This window comes from Acomys minous, assembly GCF_964271855.1.
Source record: "Acomys minous genome assembly, chromosome: 9".
Classification (NCBI taxonomy): Eukaryota; Metazoa; Chordata; class Mammalia; order Rodentia; family Muridae; genus Acomys; species Acomys minous.
Window position 1 is genome coordinate 83,715,707 of NC_140490.1, and position 22,820 is coordinate 83,738,526.

The following is a 22,820-nucleotide window of genomic DNA, read 5'->3' on the forward strand; positions in this document are numbered from 1 at the left end:
GGTGGGGCACGCAAGAGGAGACAGCAATATGAGGGCCTGAGTTCTGTTCCCAGCACTCACCAAAAAAAAAAAAAAAAAAAAAAAAAAAAAAGGCCAGGTGGGGTGCTAATGGCAATCCCAGTGCTCAGAGACAGGAGATCCCTGAGGCTCACTGGCTGGCTAATCTAGCCAAGTCCATAAGACAGGGTGGATGGTGCCTGAAGGATAGGTAGCTGAGGCTGCCTTCTGGCTACTTGCAAAGTGTACAGGTCGGTACATGACATACATGCTCATGAGAGGAGGTGCTGGCCAGGCACCCTACCTACTGAACCCCAGCCCACTCCCTTTCTGTTCTTTGTGGACATTGCATCTTTATTGGAATGGGCAAGAAGTTCCCTCACACTGGTGTCACCTACAGAACATGCAGAGTGTGGGAGGGGATGGCCAGGGCAGTGCCCAGCCTGCCAGTAAAGCACCTGTCAGCCTTGGCAGCACCAAGCGCTCTTTTGAGACTGGAAGCTGAGGGTGGGCTTCTGGAAACTGTCCTCATTGTCCTCTTGGGGGATACAGAAAGGCTTGGGGGGGCACAGAGAGGCCCTGATTTGTTTCTACTCACACCCTAGTATGTTTGTCAGATCCAAGGGCAGGTCTGCAGTCCTGTCTCTGCCTGCTGTCTCCCAGCTGGTGTCCATCTCCTGTTTTGTTTTGTTTTTTAGTGGAGTAGGAGAAGGGGGGTAGAGGAGCAGCTGGTGGTGGGGGTTTTCTGATGTGGCTTGGGAGGGGCAACCCTGTCATACCACCCCCCAAGGAATGAAATGAGATACCTCCCTACAGCATGTCCCTTACCCTGGGGATGTTTCAAAGCTGACTATCCCCAGAGAGAGGACAGGGGCTGCTGGTGGAACTTGTCTGTGGTCCCCTGCCAGCTTACCTTTGTGCCCTTCTGCACCACAGGAAGCCCCTGGGGGTCTGGGAAGAGTTGCCTGTGCTTGGAGTTCTGAGGGCACTGCTGGTGCCTTCTCTCTGGGGACTGTCAACTTTCAAACAACCTCAGGATGAGAGGCATGCCGCAGAAAAGGTGTCTCATTTCATTCCCTGGAGCAGGGGTGACAGGGCTGTGAGGAGAAAGGGGCCCCAGAGCCCTGAGGTTCATAATAGACACAGTTGGTAGTGATACACATAACCTGCTTGGGGCCCTTGCTGAGCTGGGCCACTGCTCACCAAATGACATCCTTGGGCGTGAAATGGGACTTCTAGACAGACGTTCTACATGTCTCAGGAGGGGACAGCAGGGTCCCAGCTGCCCTTCTCTTTCCCTCACCCCACCCCCAGTAGGTCAGTGTGTCTTGTGTATAGGCATAGTCTGGGAACTGTTAAGCCAGGGAAGTTGGAGTGTCATCTCTCAGGGACACATGAGGTGGAAGAGTCCAAATCTCTAAGCAGTTACCTCCGTGACTCAAGTCTCCAGGACAGTCTTGCAGTGGTGCTGGCTACTGTCAATAGGGATCAAGAGTGCTTGCTGGTAGTGAGTGTGGCATGCACCTTTAATCCCAGCACTCGGAAGGCAGGTAGCTGGATCTCTTGCAGGTTCAAGGCCAGCCTGGTCTACAAATCGAGTCTAGGACAACCTGGACTATTACACAGAGAAGCCATGTCTTGAAAAACCTAAAAAAGAAAAGAGCATTTGCTGAGAAAGAGCACTCACAACATAGGCCTGAGCACCTGAGTTCAAAGCCCCAGGACCCCTATAAAAAGCTGAGTTTAGCTGCCTGCAGCTATGGTCCTAGGAACTTGCTGGCTGCCAGCCTAGCCCCACATTCAGGGAGAGATCCTATGTTGAGGGACTAGGGAAAAGAAAAATGAGAAAGTGAAGCCAAGCAGCATTACCTTAGAAAAGCCATCGGGTGCCTGGGCTTGGTGCACGCTTTTAATCCCAGCACTTGGGAGCCAGAGGCAGGAGGATTTCTTGTGAGTTCGAGGCCAGCCTGGTCTACAGAGCGAGTCCAGGACAGCCAGGCTACACAGAGAAACCCTGTCTCGAAAAACCAAGAAAGAGCCACCAGGTGATGTTTCTAGGGCCCTCATTCCATACGCAGCAGGACAGCTGTTTGTAGGGTCAGGGTAGCAGGTAGCAGCAGCTGGGCTCCTACACCCTGAGAGCCAGCCTGGGCATGGGTGGCCTTTATGATTGGCTTGGAGCTGGGCACTCCCTGTGTTGAGCAGGCTGCTCAAACTACCGGCTCAGGTGAGCCTCCTATCTCTACCTCAAGCTATGGGGCTGATTTGCTGCGTGTGGTTTTATTGGTTGGCCTTTCTCCTACTGTCCCTTCAGGCCATTGAAGATGAAGGTGGGAATCCTGATGAAATTGAAGTCACCTCAGAAGGCAACAAGAAGATGCCTAAGAGGCCCAGCAAAGGTATGGAGCCTCTGGGCCACTGTGTCGGTGCCATAGGTGCCCTGTGGGTGCAGAGCTTTCAGGAAGCCCTGCCTGCTGGCCCTCTGTCCCCTCTGGCATAGGGCCTGAGCACGCAGTGGGGATGGATTGAGGTATGGTCTTTCAGCTTCACATAGAGCCTCTCATTGCCTCAACTGCCAGAAAGTACAGGCCCTGTACTACCAGGCCACCACCGACGTGATTGATTCCAAACCACACAGTGCGCCCCCCCATCTGACAGGGCCCCTACCCTCGCCCCACTTCTGCCCATGGCTGCTGTGTCCAGCCTGTGGCCACTTCCCTACTTCGTCTTGCTATCTGTCTTGTCATCTTTGTGAAATTGGAGTTCTGGGAACTTGACAAAATCAGGTGGGTTGAGGCTGCTGGAGATGATGTCTTAGTCACTGTGAGGTTAGCTGGCGGGGTAGGGGTGGAGTGGCACAGTAGAAGCCATGCTGCCCATGTGGATGGGTAGTGAAAGAGCGCCACTCACCTCTGTGGCCCAAGGTGCTGCTTTGGCCCGCCTATGGGAAATGACTTAAGACAGCCCTGCTTGGGAGTGCCCCCAGGGTCTCCCATTTTACTTGCTGTCTGCCTTTTTAGTAAAAACAAGTTCTTGTTCTGATGTTTTGCCAGATGTATGAGTTAAAGTGCAAAGTTGGCATTCCTTCCCAATCGGAGCTGTCACAGTAGGGGTGTACCTGCCTTCCTGTATGTCTGGTCACTAGAAAATAGACATGTGCACATGCAGTCTCATACATGTGCTTTTCTTAAAATCTGAAAAAGACCACTGATACAGACCTCGTGATACAGAGGCAGGAGGATCTCCAAGTTCAAGGTCTGCGTGGTATACACAGTAGGTTTCAGGCCCAAAGCTCCACATTGAGAACCTGTCTCAAAACAAAGGGAAAAAACTCGTCATGGCTGTGGCCACGGCACGGTATGTGAGAGTGCTGCTATGTAAGTGTGAGGGAGGGTTAGAGGCCTCAGCACCTGAGTATGGGCCAGGTTTGTAACCCTGGTGATTGGGAGGCAGAGACAAGGCGATCCCAGGCGCTCAGCTGCTAGCCAGCCTAGCTACCGAGGAAGTGGGAGACCCTGTCTTAAGGACAGAGCAGCAGAGTGGTAGAGGACACCGCTGTCCTGTCTGTGAGGCATGCATACCACACCACATACGCACTATACACAAAACCCTTAATGTTTGTTATTTCCCTCAGCATGGTAGGACCATCTGTCCTCAGCTGGCTCTGTGGCATAGTGGACAGAGCTTACCTAGCATTCCCACTGGGTCTTGGTTCCAACACCATACCAAAATGAAAGTTCACTGGAGGCAGAGGCAGGGTAATTGCCACAAGTTTGAGGCTTGTTTGAATAACAGTCTCAAAAAACCAAAAAATGTCAAGGAGCTGGAGAATTGGCTCTGTTTTAAGAACACATATGCTCTTGCAGAGACATGACTTGGTGCCCAACACCCACATCAAGTGGCCCACATTTGCCTGTCAGTCCAGGGCTTGGGGACTGATGCCTCTTCTGGCTCAGTGAGCATCAGTGCACATTTGACAGACACATAGCATGAGCAAAAATAAAAAGTTTACAAAAAACTTTGCTTCGTGCTATGGATCAGCTCAGTGCCCACAGAGGCCATAAGATGGCATCAGATCCTTCCCCAGGATGTAGGTGCCAGGAACTGAACTCAAGTTCCCTGCAGGAACAGTATGTGGTGTTTTGTTTTTGTTTTTGTTTTTTTGTTTGTTTGTCTTTTGTTGTTTTTTTCTTTTTCTTTTTTCTTTTTTTAAGACAGGGTTTCTCAGCCGGGCGTGGTGGCGCACGCCTTTAATCCCAGCACTTGGGAGGCAGAGGCAGGCAGATCGCTGTGAGTTCGAGGCCAGCCTGGTCTACAAAGCGAGTCCAGGACAGCCAAGGCTACACAGAGAAACCCTGTCTGAAAAAACCAAAAAAAAAAAAAAAAAAAAAAAAGACAGGGTTTCTCTGTGTAGCCTTGGCTGTCCTGGACTCGCTTTGTAGACCAGGCTAGCCTCAAACTCGCAGCGATCAATCCTCCTGCCTCTGCCTCCCGAGTGCTGGGGTTAAAGGTGTGCGTAACCACACCCGGCCAGTATGTGCTCTTAACCACTGAGCCAGCTCTCCAGCCCCCGCCCCCAATGTTCTTTTCTCTTTCTTCGCTTTATATCCCAGTCATAGTCCCACTCCCTCCTCTCCTCCCAGTCCCACGCTCCCTTCCCTTCCCCTCCTCTGTTCCTCTGAAAAGGGGGAGCCCCCCTTACCCACCCATCCTAGCTCATCAAGTCACCCCACGTTATTTTTATATACACATTTTGTTTTGTGTATGTGAAGGTCAGAGGACAGCTTTTAGGAGTGTTGTCTCCTTCCAGCATGTGGACCCCAGGACTTGAACTTGGGTTGTCAGCGTTGGTAGCAGCCACAGTTACTGTTCTGTTACTGAGAAGAGACCCTGTGACCATGGCAACTCTTACAAAAGAAAACATTTAACTGGGGGACTGGCTTTCCGTTTCAGAGGCTCAGTCCATGGCCATGGCTGGAGTAGACTGGCGTGGCACTGGGGCAGTAGTTGGAGAGCGACACTGGGCCTGCTGTGGACTTTGACCCTCAAAGCCTTCCCTCGGTGATGCACCTCCTCCAAAATCGCCTTGCCCCTAACCATGCCCAAACAGTTCTACTAACTGGGGACAAAGCTTTAAATATACATGAGCCAATGGCAGCTGTTCTCATTCAAACCCTAGCTGCTTTCTTTCTTTCTTTCTTTCTTTCTTTCTTTCTTTCTTTCTTTCTTTCTTTTATGTACATTGATATAAGGGTGTCAGCTCCCTTGGAAGTGGAGTTACAGACAGTTGTGAGCTGCCATGTGGTTGCTGGGAATTGAACCCAGGTCCTTTGGAAGAGCAGTCAGTGCTTTTAACCACTAAGCCATCTCTCCCGCCCCTACCCCTGCTATCTTAACTCCTCGTTCTGTTTCAGCATTCTGACAGCTGTCTTCCAGGTGTCAGAGTACCCAGATGTCACTCTCTGTCACCCTGATGTGGGGGTGCACTTAAAAGTTTGCTGTTGCCATTCTTCTGGCTGTGACTCCAGTCTGGTCTTTAACCTCTGGGCCAGGGTGCTCTTTGTGCCTCGGCCTCCCAGCCAGCTAGGATGGCAAGTGCCTATCACCACATGTGGAAAAGGAATATATGTTTTTGAGAACTCACTAAAGAGAGACTTTGGCATTCCAAAGTAGTCCAGGCTGGCCTCCCCCTAGGGGTGTGGTTCAGATGACCCTGAAGTCCTGGTCTCTGGCCTCTGACTCCCTGGCCACCTGTACGCTGCATTCTTGCCCCCCCTTGCCCACCTTCAGTGGTTGTCTCTGTTGAGTTGTAGGGTCTGGGTACTCTGCAGGCTGCTGTGGCTGGGTTTGTGCTGTGTTGTTTGTGTGCTGCCTGTCTGCTGTGGGTGTGCTGTCAGAGGGACAAGCATTGTAATTGACAGGAGCTGTTTGTGCCTGTGATGGTTTAGTGTGTGTGGTTTGTGGTTTAATTCTTCATACTGTATGAGGGTGTGAGTGGGAGGAAACCCAAAGTGCTTTAGAAAGATTGCTCCTCCTTGTCACCCACAAGAATAGAGGGTACAGACCACCCCCAGGTCTCTGCTCATTCTAAAACCTCACTAACGTAGCGCTAGGTCGTCAGACTCTGGCAGCCCCTCTTGCCTTGGAGGATCTGACTTTATCTAGAGCTGTGCAGTACTTGGCAGGGCTCTGCTTTTGACTTTGAGTGCATCTTACATGTGTGTGGTTGTGCCCAGCAATCAAGCTGTGGCCAGAGGGCAAGGGTCTGTTCTTTCCTTCCTCCCTCTGAGTCCTTTGCCACACAGGCTGCTTTGTAATTGCATGCACTGAGTTCTCAAGTACCTGGTGATGGGTTTTGATCAAGATTGACTGAGGTGTTTTGAAATTCCAGAAAGGCCTGTCTCAGGTTATCTCAGTGCTCCTCCACAGTGGGTGTTACAGAATCTTAAGAAGTCAGGGTGATGCCCTCTGTGGGGGATGGCGTGACTGGAGGTGGGCATGATTGTGCTGGCCTTTACCCAGCACTTGGGCCTCTGTCTCAGATGGGGTTTTGGGGGAACATGACTAGAACATGACACAAGGCCAGGTGTTGTGTTTAGGGTGAGTTTCATCCTTAGGAAAAAATGTCAAGGATCCTGCATGGATTCTGTGATGGTTTGAATGAGAATGTTCCCCACAGGCTCCAGTTCCCTGCCTGCTGCTACTGTTGGGAGAGGTTGAAGAAGTGTGGCCTTTCTGGAAGCAGCTTGTCACTACAGAGAGCTTTGAGATTTGAGTCTAGCTGTCCATCTGCCTGTGGTCATTACCACAATCCACCCAGCCAGCTTAGCTGCCTGCCCTGCTGCCATGCTTCCCTGCTGAGATGGACCCATCCTTAACCCTGACTCGTCCTTCATTTGCATTTCCTCATGATGCCTTATCATAGTGGAAGAGAAGCTGACAAGGCTCTGCAGGTTTTCCGTTTGTTTGTTTGTTTTGTTTTGTTTTGTTTTTATGTGAGACAGGATGATGTTGTGTATAGTCTTGGCTGGCCTGGATAGAGAGCAGGTCGCCCTGGCTTCCACACATGCATGCATTCATGCATACATACAAAACTTAATAAAGAAGTGAAGAGGTTCAGCAGCCCCACAAAAGTTATTCTAGAAGAGATAAGGCCAATCGGCATAGCTAAGACCATTCTGTGGTGCTCCAGGTGGGGAGGGAAAAAAAGGTGCATGGGGCCAGCTGTCCACAGGATGGAGTGCAAGAACAGAGGTGCACCAAGATCCCAGGGCCGGTGTTCTTGGGCAGTGAGATGAGGCTCCGGCCGGGCTTGCTGACTCATTCCCATGACCCAGCAGAGGCAGGAGGATCACTGCAAGCTTAGGGTTAAGTAGCTGGGCTGACATACAACTTCACCTCAGTTCTGTGGGGAGACTGTTTTACACAGAGATCCCCAATCTGAGTTCAGGGGTGCAGTGTGGCTCCATGATAGAGCATCCCCAGCACAGGGGGAGAGTTTGAAGTCAGGTCATTGCTGTCCCTGTGGAGAAGGTGGCCTGCCCCTGTGATGACCTGCTTACGTGTCTTACTGTGCCCACCTACCCCCAGGTGGGAACCCTTGCTCAACACCGTGGTGAACTCTTCAGTTGCCAGCCCTGGGGTTGTAGTATGGTGGCTAGTAGGATTGGCTTGGGGCTCCAGAATGCTGCAGAACTCACAGTGTGGTCTAGTCACTGCTGTGGGGCTACTGGGCTAGAGAGCTGAGTTCTGCCTACCCCCTGCTGTTCTTTGATTTGTTCTTAAGAGCTGGGCTTGGTGGCACATGCCTGTAATCTCAGTACATGGGAGGCAGAGACAGTGAATCGCTGTGAGTTCAACGCCAGCCTGGTCTACAAAGTGAGTCTAGGACAGCCAAGGCTGTTACACAAAGAAACCCTGTCTCAAAAAACCAAAAAACAAAATATGTTCTTAGGGATCTAGGAGAGGGCTTAGTGCCAAACCTCAGGTAGCCTGAGTTCAATTCCTGGGACCCACTTAATGGAAGGAAAGACCCAGCTCCCACAGATTGTCCTTATGTCTCTTCACAATACATAGGTAATGTGGCATGAATACACAAAACAAGTACATGTAAAAACTAAAACTTTAAAAAATACTTTTCTTCACAAATAAGTAAATGCAGACCCTGAAAGAATTGGGTGCGTGTGACTGGTGAGAGGAGAGTGGGTAGTTGAGGGCCGGGCACATTCTCTAGCCAAGTCAGCATGGGGTGGGGGGAACCTTGCAGGGGTGAGGCAGGATTTCCAACAAGGGAAAAACGGGATGCTGCCACCTGGGGAGTAAGAGCGCTTTACACAGCACTGGTTTCCGTGGGTGTGATGTGAGCCTGGCCAGATAGACTCAGATTGAATCCGGTACACCGGTGGAGAGAGCTGGAGAGATGAGGTACACTGATGGAGAGAGCTGAGGAGGTTCTCAGCACAGAGCACTGGCTACTCTTCCAGAGGACCTGGGTTCCATTTCCAGCACCCACATAGTGGCTCATAGCCATTTGTAATGCCTCCTTCTCAGTCCACAGGCATCACACACACACACACACACACACACACACACACACACACACACACAGGTGCTCTGCTTACCAACAAAACACCCTTGCACATAAAAATAAGTAGATAAGCGTTTTTTGTTTGTTTGTGACAGGGTTTCTGTGTAACCCTGGCTGTCTTGGACTTACTTTGTAGTCCAGGCTGGCTGGGTCTTCCTGCCTCTGCCTCCCTAGTGCTGGCATTAAAGGTGTGCACTACCATGCCCAGCTTTTTGTTGTTTTATGTTGTTCGTTCTTCCTTCCTTTCTTCCTTCTTTCTTCCTTTCTAAGGCCAAGTGGACTGGGTAGTATTCAGGAGGCCGAGTATAAGGAATCTCTGAGTTCCAGGCTAAACTGGTCTCTGTAATTAGAACCTGTCTTAAGGAAGTTGGAAGGTGATAATGACTTGTTTTTTGTTTGGTTTGGTTTTGGGTTTTGGTTTGGTTTGGTTTTTGTTTTTTCGAGATAGGGTTTCTCTGTGTATCCTTGGCTGTTCTGGACTCCTTTGTAGTCCAGGCTGGCCTCGAACTCACAGTGATCCACCTGCCTCTGCCTCCTGAGTGCTAGGATTAAAGACATGTGCCACCACACCCAGTGGTGATAATGACCCGTGTGCCTTCAAAAAAACCTGCCTTGCCCAGAGCCTGTTCTCAGTGCTCACTTTATTAGTTCATTGTGCCTGTGGGTGGCCAATAGCTGGCTGGTAAGACTCCCCAGGCTGTTCTGATTTACTTTGTTGGTTTAGGTTTTAGAGACAGGCTCAGTGTGTAGCCTCTAAGTAACTATCCTCCTGCCTCAGCCTCCTGAACTCTAGGATGACAGAGCTGGGGAGGCAGCCCAAGGCAGGGTGTGAACAGTCGAGGTGGTGTTTGATCCCCTGAAAGTGGAGTTGCAATAGGTGGTTGTGCATCCTTGGAATTGAACCTGAGTCCTGTGCAAGAGTAGCCAGTGCTTTCTTTGTTTGTTTGTTTGTTTGTTTGTTTTGATGTGTAAGCATGTGTGGTCAGGGGAGCACTAAAACCAGGTCTTCCAACCATATTTGAACTTGGCGTGGTGAGCCTTGGTGATAGGTGCCTATTCCCTGCTCAGCCTTCTTGCTGGCCCATAAGTGTGCGCATCTTTGCTCACCCGTGGCCCATCTCCCAGGTGATTCTCCATTCTGTCAAGTTGATGCTAAATATCTCAAACACAGTACAGTGAGACCTACCAAGACCTGGCTAGGGTGAGAGGCCAGGCCTGTGCAGTGAGCTGCAGAGCTGGGCACTTGCAGAAGTTAGGCACCTGCTTGCAAGCCTCAGACTATTGGCCTCATGCCCACATGCTGTCTCTTTAGGGAGGAAACCAGAAGACGAGGGTGTGGAGGACAACGGGCTCGAGGAGAATTCTGGGGATGGGCAGGTATGCATCAACTTTTCAGTGGATGAGGAGAGGGAGAGCTGGGATGGCGGTGTGCCATGACAGTGCCCTCTGTTGCAGGAGGACGTGGAGACCAGCCTGGAGAACCTGCAAGACATGGATATGATGGACATCAGTGTGCTGGACGAGGCCGACATTGACAATGGCAGTGTGGCAGACTGTGTGGAGGAAGAGGAGGAGGCCACACTCCCCGAGGGCCTGGCAGACAGCACCGATCTGGTAGAAGGCACCTTGAAGGGGCTCCCTGAGCAACTGCAGGAGCATGCTGTAAGCAAGCACCTGGCACTGGGCGCGGCACTGGCTGGCCTCCTGCAGAGGTCATGACAGAGCAGGGTAGCAGGGACAGCTGCTGCTGATTGCTGTCCCTTAGAAGAGTCTGAGCTGTGGTGTGTGAGTACAGCCAACTGGAGGGGCAATCCCTGCTGCTGCCCCTAGGTGTTGAGTATTGATGTAGCCTCTCCATGTCAGGCATGCGTGAGAACCCAGCAAGGTTGTGATGGTGTAGACTGCTGGGCGCTGGTGCTGTGTTGCATCCCCAGTCAGGAGCACCCCAGGAAACGTGTGGCTTTGGTGAGTGAGAGTCCAGGCATTTACCGGAGGATGCAGGCTCAAGTTCCCAGGCCTCAAGGCTGAAGAATTTTATGGGCACAGAGTTGAAGTCGGCCTGGAGAGAAGAGAGTGGGAAGTGAGGACCCAGGGGTATCTCTTTGGCCCCCTGAGGAGGCCTCTGGCCTTCTCAGAACCTCAGATCTCCCCTCCTGCAGTGAGCATTCTGTCCTCTGCTGTGAGAACTGACTGAGCCTGTCTCTGTGGGCAGCACATTGTTTGAGTAGAGGACCTCCTCTTGTGCTATGTGGATACAAACAATGTCTCAGAGTCTTCTAAAGGGCACTGCCCAAGTGGTGGGCTCCTTGTCATAAAGTAACACAGGAGTCTAGGGATTGGGAGAATGCTGACTGGCTGGTGGGGCCCAGCTACAATATGAAGGGAATGGGATGGCAGGGAGTACCAAGTGCTATTGCTGTGTGACCTTTAGTGGGCTATTGATCCCTTCTGGGCTTTGGTCACCAAAACTCCAGGTTTGACAAATAAATGGTTGGTGTTATGCCCCTTGCCACATGCCTGGGTCTGTGATTGAAGTGTACATAGCAAGCTACCTGTCACTATCCCTTACTGTTGCTCTGCCAGGCCAGAGATCAGAGTCACAGCTAGGACTAGCCACCTTCACACCCAAGCAAACTTGCCAATCCCTGACCTAGAATGGTGGCCATGCCTGTAACAGCAAGTGCTACTACTGCATAGTCACAGAACAGACCTAGTATCCACATCAAGGAATACAGCATCATGGGGGTTGAGTGGATGTGCTGTATACCATTGGGCCATCCTGACTGGGTAAAGAGCTCCGTCTTTGGGGGGCGGTTCCCCTCACCTCTATGGCTGAGCTACTATTCATCCGTCCCCTGTTTCTGCAGTGTAAGAGGTGGGGTAGCTGGTACCCAGAGACAGCAGGCTCCACTCTACAGCCCAGGTCTAGAAGAGTTCTGGAAGAGTGGCCACAAGCCATTGTTCTGGTCACCTGGAGGGTTCTGGCAAGTTGTGTCTTCCACCTCACCACACTGGGATGATACTCTCAGCCACAGTGGGATGGGGACTGTCCCCTCACCTATGACATTATAAATTGTGCTCTACCTTTCCACAGATAGATGACAAGGAAGCCATTAACAACGTAGATACATCATCATCTGACTTCACCATCCTACAGGTAAAAATTGTCATACATCTCAATTATACACTCAGTGTAGCCTCAGGTTCTCAGATACCACCTGTTGCTTGGTAGCTGCACCAGCTAAAGTCACCTCCCCAGACAGCAAGTGCTAGAGGCTATGGAGGACACACCTGCGGCCTCACTTGTCTCCTAGTCCGTGCTTAGGGCAGTGGAAGCACACACTGCACTCTGGCTGTGAGCAGAATGGGTCTTACCCAAACACCTGCTTAAAAGAGGTTTGAAGCCCAGTGCTGCCCCGTGGCTGCCAAGTGAGAGTAGGCCTGTGGCCCATCCTAGCGTTACAGGATGCACACTGGTTCAGATGTAGGCCTTTTCTTTCAATTCTCCTCCAGAGTTTTAGTATTGACAGTATGAGATGGGGGCTATGGGCATAGGGTCAGTGTTAGGGTTTTCCGAAACAGCAGCCACATGGCAGCCTGAAGACCTACTTGCTTTTCAGAAGCTGTGGCCACTTCCCACCACCTCACTTGACTGGAGATGTATACCTGTAGGACCAAAGATTTATATGTTTTGGGGTAGGGCCACCTGGTCTGTAAATTCATTGTTAGAGAAGGACATTGGGATAAGTCTCCTTGGAAAGAGGCACAGGTAGGAGGGGCGGGGCATATCCACAGACTGCCCAGGTTTCCCAGGTGGACTGATGGTTGATGTCTGGTGACTGACAGTGCAAGTACTAAACGTTAGAACCAGCCAGGTATGTTGGCAAATGATTAAATCCCAGCACTCAGGCGGCAGAGGCAGCAGATCTCTCAAAACAGGAGAAAAAACAAGGTGAGCACTAAGGGGCGAGGTGGGTCTTGAGCCTCCCAAGAAATTCTATAAGGAATAGAGCACTGGCATATTGGTTTTTGGCTGACACCTGTGCCCCTTGGGCAGAAGCAGCTTCTAGGCAAGCTGTTGTCTTTGTTTCATGGAGGTACCCACCACTTGGAGCCTATACGTGTGTGACTGTCTAGTGCTAAAATGCGACACGCTGCAGGACATCCCCTCAGGTGTCGCTCTGCCACACTGCTCCTTTGTCATTCTAGAGCTCAATGTGCAATGCAGGCGGGTCCCAGCCAAGCCCTTCAAGGTGTCCAGTTGGGACCCACAGTCTTTGTTGGGGCCAGGACACCAGGGAACAGAGCTAAAGGAGTGACTGTCCAAGCTCTTAAAGCCAACCTCCCCACTAAGCACACGGCACCAACTTGGGGTGCAGACCCACTACAGACCTTGCCTCACACACTTGGCCCTCCTGTGTGACTCTGGGCCATGATCCGCTGGCCTGTCTAACAGCAGCACCTGTGCTCATGCCGGGAACAGAGGAGGGTCTCACATCCCTGACTGGGTCTCAGTGGAGTGTTTCCTTGTACCTTGTGGGTGTGGTCCTTTAGAGGGCAGCAGGCAGAGCCCGCGTCTGAGTGGCCAGTGTAGAGAAGGCCACACTCCACATGCAGTCTGAGGGGCATGGGAAGTCGGCTGTGCAGCGTGGACCCAGGGACCATAGCCAACACTTGGCCTGAAAGGCAGAGAACAGCTGGGAAGATAGGGTTCCTGGGACAAGTTGGGTCATTGCTGAGGGAGATGACCAGTGCCTGGGGTAGGAGAACTGTCGTGGCCCATTCCTACTTAGCCCTAAATTTTCAAAAAGTCAGCTCAAGGCTACTGCAGGGGAAGAGAGTGTCAGTGGGTTTGTGCCAGGCAGTTAAACGTGTATGGATGAGAACCATGCCCCTCATCTCAAGTTCAGTTCAGAGGAAACTACGGTGGGAAGATAGGAAGGCTGCTGGGTGCCCTGCAGCAGGGTCAGCAGTAGGTCTGGGGCTGAATAAAGTGTAAGCCCTTGGGGCAGCTTGCCTTGTACAAGCAGGGCCTCCTCTTTGGGCCCAGGTTGCCCCCTGAAGTCCCAGCCTCTCTTAGTTCCCATGAAGGTTGGTGGTGGAGTGGGGCTGGGCCTCTGGGCAGCGTCTTACTTGTGCTTTCTGTTGCAGGAGATGGAAGAGGCAGCTCTGGAACCAGGTACTGTCCAACGCAGGGCTCAGCAGTGGGTCCGCCCACAGCGGGGAGGCTCTTGCTAACCAGTGGCTGCACTCTAGTGTGCGTTGCTCTAGTGCTTTACAGTCCAGAGCACACCAGGACCATAGAGATTGGAAACCCAGCCGTATCACAAGATCTGTGTCCGTGGCCAGCAGCCTGTGCGGCATCCTACCCACATGGCGAAGACTTTGGTCTTCTGCATTTAAATAGAAGTGGCAGCATGAAAATGCCCACAAAGTGTCAGTGCACTGCAGTGATCAGAGCTCTGTGCCGCCAGCAGATCTTGTGATACCGGCAGCATGTCACCATGTGGTGTTGGTACAGGCAGTGCAGGTAGCATAGGGAAAGCCACATGAACATGACATGACTGGATCCCCCGAAGAGGAGTGCACTTCTGAGAGAACCGCAAACAAACACTGTCCCTCTGGGCTGCCAAACTGCACATGCCAGAAGACCCGGCGCTCCGCACGTTAACTGCTCTGTAAGGAAGGCAAAGCACCAGGCAATTAGTGATGCATGAAGGCCAGGCACTCAGTAACGCACTTGGACTCCAGCTGAATTGAGAAGAGTCGATTCATATATTGTCACAGTGCACAGAATGAAGACTCAAGACTCAGAAGGTTGTGGGGTGAAGTCTCCGGGATGCTTGCCTCTGCCCTTAGTGCAGGCTGGGGGCGCCATGGCCGTGGGCGCAGGTAGGGTGCAGGCGCTGTGTAGCGGGTTTTCCAATCTCTGTGTAGCCAGCAGTTCTGTCAGTGTGAGCAGGGCCGCCGAGCCCGAGCCGCAGTTGTGATTGCTTTATTTCCCTGGTGATTAAACCTTGTGCCATTCTATTCCTGTTAAATCCGTAGAAAATGAGAAAATACTCGACATTTTGGGGGAAACTTGTAAATCTGAGCCAGTAAAAGAAGAAGGTTCGGAGCTGGAGCAGCCCTTTGCCCAGGCCACGAGTAGCGTGGGGCCAGACAGGAAGCTGGCGGAGGAAGAGGACCTATTTGAGAGCTGCGGCCACCCGGAAGAGGAAGAGGAGGAAGAAGAGCAGGAAGAGGAACAAGAGGAGGAGGGAGATTTAGCTTTGGTCCGCAGCAGCGAGTCTGAGTCTCCAAGCGCTCGGTGTCAGTGGAGCGAGGCAGACGCCCCGTTAGCGGTAGTGAAAAGGGAGCCGGCGGAGGCGCCGGAAGGAGGCGCCGGGATGGACTGCGAGCCTGTAGGGCTAGAGGAGCCAGTTGAACAGAGTAGCACGGCTGCCCAGCTCTCGGAGGCCACCAGCCAGGAGCTGGTGCAAGCGCCCACGGCAGCCCTGAGCCCTGAGCCCCAAGATAGCAAAGACGACGTGAAGAAGTTTGCTTTTGACGCTTGTAATGACGTCCCTGCGGCTCCTAAAGAGTCCTCAGCCAGTGAGGGCGCTGATCAGAAAATGAGGTTTGTTGATTCTCAGTCCTAGACCAGACGCTATCTCCTTTCATTGTCACTAGCGACACACACGAGCTGTTTAGAGCCTGCAGTCGGCAGCCACGCTGCCCAGCTAGCTCCTTCAGGCAGTTCATTTCTTGTTTATTTTACACTGGTTCTGTAATCTTTTCTTTTTTTCCCTCAACCTGCCATGGTTTTTTGCTTTTTAATTCTTCTTAATTATTTTTAGCCCGGCAGAAACTTAATTAACTCCTGTGGGTATGAAACCTTAATGTTAGGTCAGATTTCCAAAACATGTTTGTCGGGGTGTCCTTTTTGAGAGTTAAGTGCCGGGTAGGTATGCAGCTTTGGCAGGTCCTTAGGGCTCTGGGTTTGTCTCCTGCTGCTGCATCCCCCTTGAGTGACACTGTCTCTTGTCTCTAGTTCTGTCGAAGATGACTCGGATACAAAAAGGCTTTCCCGAGAGGAGAAGGGTAGGTCCTCGAGGTGACACCGGTCCTCTGGAGTATGGTGGGCCTCAAGTTGATCATGGCTGGTGTTTACCCTACCTGCGTGCAGACAGGACCCCACCACCACCTTTAAGTCTGCAGGCCCCGAGCGTGTTGAGTCTTTGGTCCTGAGAGCTGACATGATCTCTAAGTGTGGATAAGTTGGCAGATGACTCAGGTCCTTCCTCCCAGCACTTAGGAGACAGAGGCAGGGGGAGAATGGCAAGTTCCAGGCCAACCTGAGCTACCTAGCAATGTCCTGTCTCAAAAAAAAAAATTGTTGGCTGGGAAATGACACATCCAGGCCTGCAGTTCTGACCATGCAGGGTCTGGGGAGGGAGGCACAGCATGGGTTTGGAGAAAGGTGGCTGCAAGAACACCCCCACCTTGCCCTGGCTGCTTCATGGGCAGAAGCCATCGTGGGCTGGGGTTGACGCAGCTGTTGATAAATGCTTGACTGCTGCAATGTCCTGAGATCCATTTTCAGTGTCATGTGTACATGCCACTGCTCTCTGTGGCTAGGCTAACACTAGTGATGGAAGGGGAGTTTCCTGAGCCTGGACATGCCATTGAGTCCTGGGCACATGTCCCCAAAGTGCTGGGGATGGCCACACACTGGCTGTTGAGGTTCTGACTGGAACTTCTCTTTGCACAGGTCGTAGCAGCTGTGGTAGGAATTTCTGGGTCAGTGGTCTTTCATCTACGACCAGAGCCACAGATCTGAAGAACCTTTTTAGCAGATACGGGAAGGTGAGCCACCACAACCTGAGAGTGAACAGAGAGCGCTTCACTGCACAAATCTGTATCCTGGACATAGACTGGAGCTTACTGTCAGGGTCCACAAGTGCAGTGAAGGTGGTGCTGGCCGAGCACTGGCGCCACCTCTCACATCATTCATTTGTGTCACTGTCTGCAGTCACCTGTTTGTAGCTGTGTGACTGCCATAAGTCAGTCCTGTGCTGTGACTGTTGTCCTGCATGCAGGTTTAACCCTTGTTAGAGGAGGCCAGGCAGGCCTTGATCGCACCTTCTCAGTCCCCTTGAGAATTGAGAGTGAGGTAGCTCTTCCTGTGGGTGGGTGCATTGCTACCCGGTGCCAGCTGCTTCTGCTGAGGGGAGTCAGAAGCCCCTGCCCTGTGCTGTAGCTGCTGGGTCTGAGCCTACAGCTGTATCTCAGGTTGTCTGATTTCTTCCAGGTGGTGGGCGCCAAGGTTGTGACAAACGCCCGGAGTCCTGGAGCTCGCTGTTACGGCTTCGTCACTATGTCCACAGCTGAAGAGGCAACAAAGTGCATTAGCCATTTGCACAAGACTGAGCTGCATGGCAAGATGATCTCAGTGGAAAAGGTCAGTGGTCTTGTGCTGTGGTTGGTGGTGCTGGTCGTGGGGCCAGTACATGATGGCACTAGCTTTTGACTCTTCTACAGGCCAAAAGTGAACCCACTGGCAAGAGAGTGCCTGACAGGAGAGATGGGGACAGCAAAAAGGAGAAGGCCAGCACCAGTGACAGGTATTTCTGTAGTCACAGGCCACTAGAGTGCCATAGATACCTTGCACTCAGAGGTCCTCTTACATCCCCTTGCCCTGGGTGGTTGTTGCCTCCTGAGGCTTCCTCTGAGGCTTGATGGTCTCTTGATCCATCCTAGGTCAGCAAACCTTAAAAGGGAAGAGAAAGCTGACAGAAAAGATGATGCCAAAAAGGGGGATGGTGGCAGCGCAGAAAAGAGCAAGGATGCAGACGACCAGAAGCCCGGGCCTTCAGAGCGCTCAAGGACCACCAAGTCAGGTAGGGAGTGACCACCTTATCCCGGCAGGTGCTGGCTTAAGTGACTCTGAATTCATCCCTTCCTCTCTCTGTTTACAGGAAGCCGTGGCACCGAGCGCACTGTGGTGATGGACAAGTCCAAAGGTGTACCTGTTATCAGTGTGAAGACGTCTGGATCCAAAGAGAGAGTGAGTGTCAGCACCTACTGCAGGCTGGATGCCCCTGGGATCCCTGGTCGGCTGCCTTTGAGGGAAGCTTGCTATGTTTTAGAATGCAGAGAAGTGGCATGGCTTCTAGAACCTGCTGCTGCTCTCTTTGATGGCTACTCTGTGCTACCTCTGGTCCCCGCCTTTCGGTAGCCCACTGTTGGGACAGTTGCAGACCTTGGTGGGTTCTGAACTCTCAGAAACTGACCACCTTAGTATGTGGGTCTGGCATGCCCAAGACCTCCGCTCTTGTGCCAGGCCACTTGAGGACCACGGGCTTCAACGTGGCACCAGGGGCCCTGGAGCCGCAGGCAGGCTAGGGTTGGCATATGTTTGTAGCAACCAAGGACTCAGGTTCTTAAAGCCCAGTGTGGCACACTGTTGAGTGACTAAGGCACTGTCAGAGATTTCTGGCTAGGTCTCAGCAGGATGGAGGAGTCCATTGATCGTGGCGTAAAGACCAGGTGGAATTAAGATAGGAGGATTGCCACGTGCTGCAGGCCGCCCAGGGCTTGCCCTTGTAAGCAGGAGGCCGAGGCAGGACCACATGGTTCATCAGGGTTAAACGGTGAGACCCTGTCTGCACGTGCAGCAAAGACTGGCTTTAGTCATTGAGGGCCTTATGTGTTTTGTTGGGTTCTGTGAGTACCTTCTTCGGTCAGTGGCTGTCCCTTTGCCAGGTACCTCTGTCCCTCCTGCTTTAATTCTTTTTCTGTTTGCTAAACCAGGCCTCCAAAAGTCAGGACCGAAAGTCAGCCAGTCGGGAGAAGCGGTCTGTCGTGTCCTTTGACAAGGTTAAAGAGTCTCGAAAATCCAGAGACTCAGAGTCACGGAGGTGAGTCTGTGTTGCTGAACAGGCAGGTCCTGTGCCACAGTGGCTGCCTGCAGGATTTCACCTCCTCAAAGACCGAAGGAAGTTAGCAGCTGGGCCAGAGGACAGGGAGGATGAGGATGTCAGAGGGCCTCACTCACCCAGGAGGGATCAGGGAAAGGATACTTTGCTAGCTGGGGACAGCACTGGTGCCGTGTGGCTGTTGCAAGTCAGTTTCTAAGGTGACTTTTGCTCATGGCATGTGTTGAAAGTGGGTGCCAGGGCAGACAGTCTCCAAGCCTCACTCTGGGTTCCCAGCACACTGGGGAGAGGGTATTGGCCTCTCTTCGAGCCTGGCTGCCAGGTTGAAGGAGGGGCAACCAGGAGGTGACAGCTCAGTGCCATGAGCCCACCCTCTGTGAAGTGCTTTCTTTGTTTTTAACCTATTCAGGAGTTTGACCTTGCTGTCCCCAACATGTCCCCAGCTCCTCACAGTGAGGCTTCTACCCCACTCTTCCTCACCTGGGCCTGTTCACACAGGGAACGGGAGCGCAGTGAGCGGGAGCAACGGTTGCAGGCCCAGTGGGAGCGGGAGGAGCGGGAGCGGCTAGAGATCGCCCGGGAGCGCCTGGCTTTCCACCGCCATCGGCTGGAGCGGGAGCGCATGGAGCGGGAGCGGCTGGAGCGGGAGCGCATGCATGTGGAGCAGGAGCGGAGGCGCGAGCAGGAGCGCATCCACCGAGAGCGAGAGGAGCTTCGGCGGCAGCAGGAACTGCGCTATGAGCAGGAGCGCCGGCCTGCTGTGCGCAGACCCTATGATGTGGATGGCCGGTGAGCAGTCAGGGCCCAGGCACTCAGGCACGCTCAGTGACCCAGGTCAGGGCCTGCTGCGACCACTGGTGTGTGAGGAGATGCTCTGTGTCAGCTCAGGGTAGGAGGCCAAAGACAAGAACACGAAGCCCCACAGTGGCACTGAGGTGTAGGTGGGAGTGTTTGGGCCAAGGGTTTATTATGGCTTCTACAAGGAGAACTCTTGCCAGAGATGAGGTTGGGACTTGGACCCATGCGGGCTTTGTTCCAAGCTCCTGGTGCCTCGTGAGCACTGATGCCACATCCCTGCCTCACACCCTCACAGGCGTGATGATGCCTACTGGCCAGAGGCTAAGCGGGCTGCACTGGATGACCGCTACCACTCAGACTTTGGCCGCCAGGACCGTTTCCATGACTTTGATCACAGAGACCGAGGCCGCTACCCAAACCACTCTGTGGATAGGTGAGCCCCTGTGTGGACCCATGGCCATTTGGGGGTGGGGGTTGTATGTATGCAAGCCCCTCCCTGTCTGGGTCTCACTAAAATCACCCTTTTTAGGAGAGAAGGTTCACGGTCGATGATGGGAGACAGAGAAGGACAGGTGAGCACAGCGTACTGCTTCAGCCACGGGGTGGATTTCCTATCTGCTAGCCAAGGCTGAGGGAAGGGAAGGGTGGTCCCGCTCAGTGCTCCCAGCAGCACACTGCTGCTCTTGATCCTTTTTACCTTGGCCACAGTGCTGGCCACCTCTGGCCCACACACTACCCAGTATAAAAGTGCCTGCTGAGGGGGCCTCACTAGCCTGGGAGGGTTGCAGCCCTACATGCACTCCCTGGGGAGGGTTGACCTGAGGCCCCTCGTATCAGTCTGCACAGTTACTGCTTTCATTGCACAGACCCTCACTTCTGTCTTTTTTACCATCCTATACCCTTGGTTTCCTGTCACCAGGTTGCCACCAGGGTTGTCTGGTCTTGGGGCAGTTAATTCCTCAGTCCTGTGGCTTGGCTTTGCATCAGGCCACCATCCTAGTGTCACCACTGAAACACAGCTACTTGTATGTGATCATTTGTGTGTGCAGTTGTGACTCTGCAAAGGAGGGCAGGGCAGTGTCTGGCTTGAGGGGTAGGGAGGCAGAACTAGAGCTGATCCAGAGCTACAGTGCCCTGGGATTGTCTGTGGTCCTGCGGGAGGCTGGGAATGCTGGGCTTCGCTTCCTGTCTCAGATCTTTCCCGCCTTGGCCTTGAAACAGGGTTTTGATAAGCCAGGGTTAAAGTTGGGCATGACTGAGATGACAAGTGTATCACAGGAGGTCATGTGTTCGTGGTGGAGGGAAGGGTCAGTGACGGGGCTCAAGTTCTTGAAGCAAGGAAGTGTGCACAGGGTGGGGCTCTTGTGAGGAGCCTTGCACACCTGACCCTTTGTGAGAAGAAGGTGCTGTGACAGTGGCCACCTAGCTCTGTATTCTGAGTGAAACCAGGTGTCTTCTCGTCTGGGGATAAGGGCTGATGCTGACTGCACCTCTTTCTCTGGTCCAGCATTACCCCGAGCGCCATGGAGGACCTGAACGCCATGGCCGGGACTCTCGAGATGGCTGGGGCTACGGCTCAAATAAAAGAATGAGTGAAGGCAGGGGGCTGCCCCCTCCTCCCAGGTTTGTGTCCCTTCTAAAGCCTGGTCGGTGGGTGACTGTCAGCCTTGCCTGTTGGAGCCTGAGCCCCCCAGCTACACTGTCAGCTGAGGGCCTGGTGTGGCAGCACAGGTCAGAGGTATCTCTTTCCAAGGGGCAGACGTGACTGGGGGGAGCATGGTCGGAGACTTGAAGATGACAGGGCATGGCAGGGCGCACCCGATGGAGGCATGATGGAGCGTGAGCACAAGAGGTGGCAAGGTAAGGCCTGGGTGGGAGCCAGGGCTGCCTGCTGAGGAGAGATTGGGGCTTGTGGGGGGTGGGGCTTGCTGAGGCCAGTGGAGCTTTGGCATACCTGCCAAACTGCCCACTTAGGCCTGTGTCTTGTCCTGCAGGTGGTGAGAGGAACATGTCTGGACACTCTGGGCCTGGCCACATGATGAACCGCGGTGGCATGTCAGGGTGAGTGCTACACTGCCAAGCAGGGGCAGGATTGCTCTGCAGCGGTGACCTGGGGACCACCAGCTAAGTTAGGCCCTCAGAACACCAATCCCGTGCTTCTCCTTAGGCGTGGCAGCTTCGCTCCTGGTGGAGCCTCTCGTGGCCACGTGATCCCACGTGGAGGGATGCAGGGAGGCTTTGGAGGACAGAGCCGGGGCAGCAGACCCAGCGATGCCCGCTTCACCCGCCGCTACTAAACCACCCAACTGCGACCTCCACGTCCTGTTAGGACTTCCCTTCTGCCATTGTACAAAGGATTTTTTTTTAATCTGCTGCCATATTGTAGCTTGTTATGATGTGAATTTGTTTTCTTTTTGTTTGTTTTGCTTTTTGTTTTTGTAATAAAGGTGTTTCTGTTCGTGTGCCCTTTACTTCAAACCTTCCAGCGTGGCCTCTCATTCCCATCAGGAAAGAGGGCTAGGGCCAACCATGCTCTGTGCTGTGTCTGACCTAGGACACCCGTGTGAATGGTGTTGGAGGGGACTACAGACAGGTGTGAGGCAGAGGACAGGGTGCTTGGGCTTCTGGAGCCCAGGAGGTAACTGACACCCACCCTGGATCAGGGACAAGGGGCAGCCCCTGGTTTTAGGGTTTAAGACACGTCACCAACTTCAGGACTCCACCAGTGTGACCCTGTGATAAGCCTGGGCCAGGTGCCTTCTGTAGCTCAGGAGTGAAGCTGGACAAGGTGGTCCTGTGTCCAGCCCAAGCGGCCTCTGTGAATGTGGCCTAAATAACCAGGGCCCTTTTCCTGAGGCAGCTTGTGGTAACAAGCTTGGGTGTGGTAACAAGCTCAGAGCTCCATGTGGCAGAAGCCATGCCTGGAGAGGGTCTGGATGTGTGCAGTGACCCAGAGCCTCAGGGTAGCCTGACGTCCGCCCACCTTGGCCTTAGCCCTTCTGGGCCTGGCGGCAATCAGCCTTCTGAATTACTAATGCAGGGGACAAGGCTGGGAAAGACCAAAAAATGGTCCACTGCAAATGAACCTCCCCAAGTCCAGGTTCACCCAACACTGTACCTTCATCCTTTCTGTGGGCTGGAGGGATGGTTCAGTGGCACACGAGTTAGATCCCAGCACCCATGATACGCAGCTCACATATGGACAGTGTAGGTGTGCGTACATGGACGCACATTGTGCTGGTTAGTATTTTTTGGCCAATGTGATACAAATCAGAGTAGTGAGAAAAGTCAATAAATGAGAAGATGCCTCCATCAGATTGGCCTCTGGGTCACTTTGATGACTGGTGTGGGAGCCACACAGTACCACTCTGGGTAGTTAGAAAGTAGGTTGAGCAAACCCTGGGGAGCATGCAGTGGTCTTCTGCGGCCTCTGATTCTGTCTTGCCTCCAGACTACTGCCCTGACTTCCTGCTGCAAGTGATGGAGTGGGACCTGAGAGTAACAAGGTGAAATACACC

The 22,820-nt window shown here is 52.9% G+C and overlaps 1 protein-coding gene across 2 annotated transcripts in view; it reads left to right on the forward strand.

The window, feature by feature from the left end:
* Positions 1-21,760, forward strand: part of SAFB (scaffold attachment factor B) — a gene marked incomplete at its 5' end in the record, with an annotated part of 23,278 nt that extends 1,518 nt beyond the window's left edge. The window contains 20 exons of one of the 2 annotated variants that reach the window (XM_084794218.1): positions 2,312-2,396; positions 9,897-9,961; positions 10,040-10,246; positions 11,679-11,741; positions 13,736-13,763; positions 14,633-15,203; positions 15,618-15,667; positions 16,338-16,432; positions 16,878-17,027; positions 17,108-17,190; positions 17,327-17,466; positions 17,545-17,633; positions 18,380-18,486; positions 19,003-19,293; positions 19,598-19,735; positions 19,832-19,874; positions 20,810-20,925; positions 21,056-21,162; positions 21,297-21,363; positions 21,470-21,760. In XM_084794218.1, coding sequence (XP_084650344.1) covers positions 2,312-2,396; positions 9,897-9,961; positions 10,040-10,246; positions 11,679-11,741; positions 13,736-13,763; positions 14,633-15,203; positions 15,618-15,667; positions 16,338-16,432; positions 16,878-17,027; positions 17,108-17,190; positions 17,327-17,466; positions 17,545-17,633; positions 18,380-18,486; positions 19,003-19,293; positions 19,598-19,735; positions 19,832-19,874; positions 20,810-20,925; positions 21,056-21,162; positions 21,297-21,363; positions 21,470-21,599 — 2,625 coding nt within the window. In that variant the 3' untranslated portion in view covers positions 21,600-21,760. The remainder of the gene's footprint in view (positions 1-2,311; positions 2,397-9,896; positions 9,962-10,039; positions 10,247-11,678; positions 11,742-13,735; positions 13,764-14,632; positions 15,204-15,617; positions 15,668-16,337; positions 16,433-16,877; positions 17,028-17,107; positions 17,191-17,326; positions 17,467-17,544; positions 17,634-18,379; positions 18,487-19,002; positions 19,294-19,597; positions 19,736-19,831; positions 19,875-20,809; positions 20,926-21,055; positions 21,163-21,296; positions 21,364-21,469) is intronic. The other variant, XM_084794219.1, reaches the window with a different exon arrangement.
* Positions 21,761-22,820: the final 1,060 nt, after the last annotated feature.